At 39.4% G+C, this 6,461-nt stretch overlaps 1 protein-coding gene across 2 annotated transcripts in view; it reads right to left on the reverse strand.

Annotated features, from left to right (window-relative positions):
- CEBPZ (CCAAT enhancer binding protein zeta) overlaps nucleotides 1–6,440 on the reverse strand; it is a 21,728-nt gene extending 15,288 nt beyond the window's left edge. For both annotated transcript variants that reach the window (XM_061168810.1, XM_061168811.1), the window contains exons 1-2: nucleotides 6,248–6,440; nucleotides 1,602–3,091 (exon numbers count right to left, since the gene is read on the reverse strand). In XM_061168810.1, coding sequence (XP_061024793.1) covers nucleotides 1,602–3,091; nucleotides 6,248–6,403 — 1,646 coding nt within the window. In that variant the 5' untranslated portion in view covers nucleotides 6,404–6,440. The remainder of the gene's footprint in view (nucleotides 1–1,601; nucleotides 3,092–6,247) is intronic.
- Nucleotides 6,441–6,461: the final 21 nt, after the last annotated feature.

The following is a 6,461-nucleotide window of genomic DNA, read 5'->3' on the forward strand; positions in this document are numbered from 1 at the left end:
TGTAAAACTCTGACATGTTAAATGGATATTAGAAATATATGTTTTCCAATAGATTCCACACACTTTCTAAAAATTAGAAATTCTTATGACCCTCAAAAGTTACCAAAAAACCTAATCCTGAAACCTCTACATTTTCAGCCTTGGAAGTCTTTCCAAACTAAAAAGAGTTGTTAAGTATTTGTTACTTTATTTTTTTAAAAAATTAAAACATTTCTTTTTGGCCACACTGTGCAGCTTGCGGGATTCTTAGTTCCCCAACCAGGGATTGAACCCAGGCCACGGCAGTGAGAGCGTCGAGTCCTAACCACTGGACTGCCAGGGAATTAGGGTTACGGTACTTTAAAAGACTGTAGACTCTTAAGAGTTGTGGAAAGGCCTCTGAGGTTCTTTTTAGTGTATCAGTGCAATCAGGGCCATGAAACACCATGAACTCCATGTCAGTAGGCCTGGATTTGCCACCTAACTTGGCCTCATACTGTCTGTGTGACCCTGCACAAATTATTGTACCTCACAGGCTGGAGAGCTGTTAAGAGGATTAAATTTAAGAAATGTATGTGAGTAGTAATAATAATAATGATGATGATAATGGTAGCAGCCAGCACTTACAGAGCAATTACTATGTTGTTGGGCATTGTTAAATTCATACCATACACTGAGGATGACATGGGTTTACAAATACATTAACTCCTTAATCTTATTAAAATCCCAGTTCTGTCATTTTTTAGCTGTGTAATGTGGGGAAGTTTCGTAATCTTCATAATAACCCTACGGGATAGGTCCTTCCCTTGACATTTTATAGATGAATAAAAGCACAGTAAAATGGGATTGATCATGTTTACCAATATGGTTTTAATGAGGATTAAGTAATTTGTCCAAAGTTACACAGCAAGCTAATGGCTGGTATTCAAATCCAGTTCATGTAGCTTAGGTCCAAGATATTAACCACTATGTTACATTTCTCACAAGACATATGTATGTAAAATTAGAAAAACGAATTAGAAGGAAATACGTGGCTTGTTGGTGTACTTCAACAGTTCCCAAGTGTACAAACTGTTCAAAATATCAGCCCTCAGTGGGTGCACTGCAGGACAGTTGCAAAATTCAGTAAATCTACTACCAAAGTCTTAATCCCAATATTTAAAAAAAATTCCAAAACTGCAAACCCCAACCCTCCTATCTAAAAACATTCTTGTTTACCATTTGTCCTCCCCAATTTGAACGAAAGTGCCTCTAGAGGTGGGAATTTTGTTCACTGTGCTATATCCTGAGTTCTGGAATAGTGCCCAGCACATAGTTGACACTCAAAAAATTCTTGTTGAATGAACGACTAAATGGCTGTGTGAAGGACAGGAGGAAAGAAATACAGGACCGAGGATGGGGACTTCTCAAAATAAAAAATAATAAATGACGTATTCAAAACATATAATACAGATGCCCAACAGGGAGCCAAAGATTAAATGACTCAAAGTTGGTGAATAGCAAGTTGATGAGAGGGGCCAAAAATCCTACTTTCTAAGTCTTTCTATTGCCCCACAGAGGGGCACTGCATTATATTAGACCACATTACTTCTCATTCACACACTGGAATAGTAGGTACTTACCGATATAATGCTGCATAATATCGATCTGATATCGTCTGCTGAGAATTCATTACTTGGAAGAGCAACATTAAAGCCTGCACACTGGTATTAAAATTCACAATATGCAGCACTTTGAACAGTGTGTCAACCTGCTCCCTCACTTTGTCATCACCAGTCTGGGCATAGGGATATGCCCTATTCACTCCTGTTAAAAGGGCACTGAGCATTTTTGACTCAATATCTTTTTTCTTGATGCAAGTCCGAAAAAAACAAAAATAAAGAGTTATTAGTTTGTTAGCTAATTCACTTTCTTCATGGGAGAGGGCCATTTGATTTAAAAAGCAAATTGCATAATACTGGGCTTTGGAGCTGATATTTGAGCGGAAAAGCAGTCTTTCTACTTCACTACACACAACTCCTTTCATATTGGGATGTTTACAAAGCAATGTCTCCAACAGATGGGAGGCTTTGGTGGCTATTCTGTTCTGAGGATCTCCCAGTTTATTTACCACGTGCACAAGAAGGGCCTTTTCTTCCTCAGGTTTGTTACAAAGAAGCTCATGAGCCACTACAAGGGCTCGAATTTTGGTGGTTACTAATGAATCATGACTTAAAATTTCTAAGACTTGCACAAATTCAGCCACTAAGTGTTTCAGCTGGTGTTCAAAATACCATAATATGAGTCTTCTATCTCTTGAGTCCTTGTTGCCACTGGACAACTGTTCTAGTTTGTTGAAAGGATGCTGGCTGAAAATCCGTAGCTTTCGACTGTCTGGCAAAAGGTCTGTAATGAGTAACTCTTTGAAAGTATCCAAAGCCATGAGGCACTGCTGTTTGCTACCCTTCTTTTTAACAAGGTTCAGGAGAGTTTCTACAAACTGGAGTGTGTGAATAGCATCATCCTGAATAAGAAGAATCATGGCTGCCATTCTGTCACCTAGCGTCCCTGATGACACAATTGCCTTCATCCAGGTAGAAGAGGCTCCCTTTTGATTATTTGTCTTATTTTTGAATAAGTTGATTTCATGTTCATACAACTTCTGAGCCAAGGTTTTGTACTTAGACACAACATCCCGAGGCTGGGGTCCCAAAGAGTATTCATTGCTATACTCCAGATCATACCATTTGCCTCCAGACTTAAGTAACAATGTCCGTCTCTCAAAAAATTCAAAGATATCCTGTTGCTTATCTCTCTTTGCTTTTGTTATGGCACTGCTGTTCTCATCAGAATGTTGTTCTGGCCTCTTCTTATTTTTCACCTTACTTTCACTTTCTGCTGTATTTTGCTTTTTATTATCTACTTTAGATACTCTTGCTTCTTTTTTGCTGGTTTCTTGTTTTTTAGCTGGTTGATCTTCTTCAATTAAGAAAGCTTTTGCATACTTGGCCAAACTAAGATTTTGAATAAATGCTTCCAATTCACCCTGCTGAAGATCATCAATTGCTCCTTTTTTGCCTCCATCCACCACTTCCTCATTCTCATCCAAAGCAGTCAGCATAAGGTAATCTTGCTGCATAAAAATATAAGTTAAAAATAAATTACAAATCCAACAGTTTAGTTAAAACCTCAAAAGTTAATTTGATATCTATATCCTTGAAATCAATTATCCATGAAATTGAGTTATCACAGTATTGCCTAGGCTCCCACCTACACCGAAAGTACTTACTTGATAGATCAAAGATTTAAATGTGAAAAATAAAACCATAAAGTAATAGGAGAAAGCACAGCATAATTAAAAAAATAATTGCAGGGACTTCCCTGGCGGCCCAGTGGTTAAGACTTCGCCTTCCAATGCAGGGGGTGCGGGTTCAATCTGCTGCTTGGGGAGCTAAGATCCCACATGCCTTGTGACCAAAAAAAACCCCAAAACCTAAAACAGAAGCAATATTGTGACAAATTCAATAAAGACTTTAAAAATGGTCTGCATCAAAAATAACTTAAAAAAATAAAAATAAAAAAAATTTTTTTAATTAAAAAGAATAATAAAAAAATAATTCCAGAGTAGGGAAAAATCTTTCCAAATTTGACATAAAACTCGGGGTCCATAAAGAAAAGAATGGATATATTTATCATTCTCTTACACACAAAACATATACAAAAATTGAAAGACAAATAATAAGCTGGAAAAAACAACTGGCAACTCATATCAAAGTAATTTGGCTTAATATGTAATATAAAAGTTCCTATACATCAGTTAAGGAAGTGACAACCCAACAGAAAGATGTGCAAAGGATATAAACAAACGGTTCATAGAAAAAAAAGTGGTTCTTTAAAAATGTGAAAAGATGCTCAACCTCACTGACATTTAAAGAAGTCCAAATTAGAACCACAATGATACATCTATTTTTTAATCTGCCAGAGAAGCAAAGCTAAAATTAAGACAGGTGGTGTTGGGGAAAGGGTGGAGGAAAAGGCACTTTCCTAAATGGCTGATGGAAGTGTAACTGGCACAACTTCTATGGAGAGCAATTTGTCAACTTCAGTCAAAATACAAGACACATCCTTTGACCCAGCAGTTCCATTTCTATAAATTTAGGTTATGCATACACTTACAAATGTGGAAAAAGATATATATGTTCAAGGTTATTTACTGAAGCATTATTTAAAATAGCAAAAGATTGACAACTTAAATATCCACAATAAATGGCTAGTTAGATAAATTAAGAAAATGATGTTATGGGCATAAAACCAAAGACAGAACTTTAATTCTTTTTTTTTTTTAAGTTTTTGGCCGCACCCCACGGCATGTGGGATCTTAGTTCCCCGACCAGGGATCGAACCCACGCCTCCTGCATTGGAAGGCAAAGTCTTAACCACTGGACCACCGGGGAAGTCCCAGGACAGAACTTTATACTGATGTGGAGGGATCTCTAATAAAACAGTAAGAAAAAAAAGATTTAAAATATTATATAGTATGGTACCTTTTGTGTAAAAAATAACAAACATAGGTGTGTGTGTGTGTGTGTGTGTGTGTGTGTATCTGCTTGGAAGATATAAAAGACACAAAAATAATTGCTTCCTGGAAGGGAAACTGCATGGCTGGAGACAAAAGTGGGAAAGAAGACTTTTCATCCTGTACCCCTCTCCTTTAAACAAAACAAAACAAAGCAAAAACCAAAACAAACCTTTTCATAACATGTGCATATATTACCTACTCAAAAATTAAATACAACCCAAGTACAGAGCAAACTGTGAATCTGCCCCGGTAAGTTGCATTTCTCCTGCCTCTAATCGCTCATCCTCCCCCTCCCCCTCCCCATGTTGCCCAGAAAGTCTAGTCTGAAAACAAAACATTTAATAAAACGCAAAGCTCTGTCACATATTTGCTACAAATCTTCTAAGGTTTCCCATCAAATTCAGAAGATAAGCCCATCCTCTTACCTCTCTGACCTTTTTTTTTTTTAACGTCTTTATTGGAGTATAATTGCTTTACAATGTTGTGTTAGTTTCTGCTGTATAACAAAGTGAATCAGCTATACATATATATATCCCCATATCCCCTCCCTCTTGCATCTACCTCCCACCCTCCCTATCCCACCCCTCTAGGTGGTCGCAAAGCAACGAGCTGATCTCCCTGTGCCATGCAGCTGCATCCCACTAGCTATCTATTTTACATTTGGTAGTGTATATATGTCCATGTTACTCTCTTACTTTGTCCCAGCTTACCCTTCCCCCTCCCCGTGTCCTCAAGTCCATTCTCTACGTCTGTGTCTTTATTCCTGTCCTGCACCTAGGTTCATCAGAACCATTTTTTTTTTTAGATTCCATATATATGTGTTAGCATTATGTTATTTGTTTTTCTCTTTCTGACTTACTTCACTCTGTATGACAGATTCTAGGTCCATCCACCTCACTACAAATAACTCAATTTCATTTTTTCATGGCTGAGTAACATTCCATTGTATATATGTGCCAAATCTTTATCCATTCATCTGTCGATGGACACTTAGCTTGCTTCCATGTCTGACATCATTTCTTACTGCTCTCCTCTCACCTCACTTGCACTATTTTTACTGTTCCTGGAACAACAAAACCAAAAAGGCTCAGTCCTTTCTTTCCTTCAATTTTCTGCTCGAAAACTCAGGGGGGGGGTCCCCCGATCACCTCGTTTAAAACTGTAACGCCTCGCCCATTTATTATCCTCCCTCCTCGTTTTAATTTTCTCCACTCAGCGTCTGATATACAATGTATTCCAAAGTTTGGTTACTGTTTCTTTGCCTTAATTAGGATGCAAATTCCAAGAGCGCAGAGAGCTTCTTGGGCGTAAACTGAGCGTGTGGGTGTACTTTGTGAGAATAGAAGTTAAATTCCAATACCACTGGGGCTCCAAACACTGATACCACGAGGTCAGGACCAAAAAAAAAAGTCAGTCCTCTCCGACCTGATGGAGTGCCAGTTATACTACGTCAATAAAATGAGATGACACCTACACCCTAAGAAAAGACACGGCATAAAAACGTTCAATTCTAAACGACTTTTCTCTTGCAAAGAGCAATGGGAAAGAAGAAGTGCGGGAAGCGCACCGAGCACATTTCGAAATTGGGATCTGGGCCCACGACGCCCTCCCACTCTGCAGCTCGGGGGCTGCCGGGCCACTTGCCCCCGCCACTCGCGGGACCACTCCACGCGCCTGTGTTTCCCTTCTCCTGGAGTCCAAGGCCATTACCTTGGTGCCCCCGAGCCGTAACACCTCCTGCAGGGAGAACCCATCGTCGGCCTCATCGTTAGCATCCTCGTCGTCCTCGTCCGGATCTTCCACCGCTTCCTCCGGGAGCCAGGGCCGCTTGGCGTGGAACTCCAAAGGTTTCTTAGCGGCCGCCATGGCAAGCAAAGCTCACGCGCACGGCCCAAAGCTTCCTTCCGCTTGGCCGGGTGACGTA

Source organism: Eubalaena glacialis, chromosome 14, assembly GCF_028564815.1.
Source record: "Eubalaena glacialis isolate mEubGla1 chromosome 14, mEubGla1.1.hap2.+ XY, whole genome shotgun sequence".
NCBI lineage: Eukaryota > Metazoa > Chordata > Mammalia > Artiodactyla > Balaenidae > Eubalaena > Eubalaena glacialis.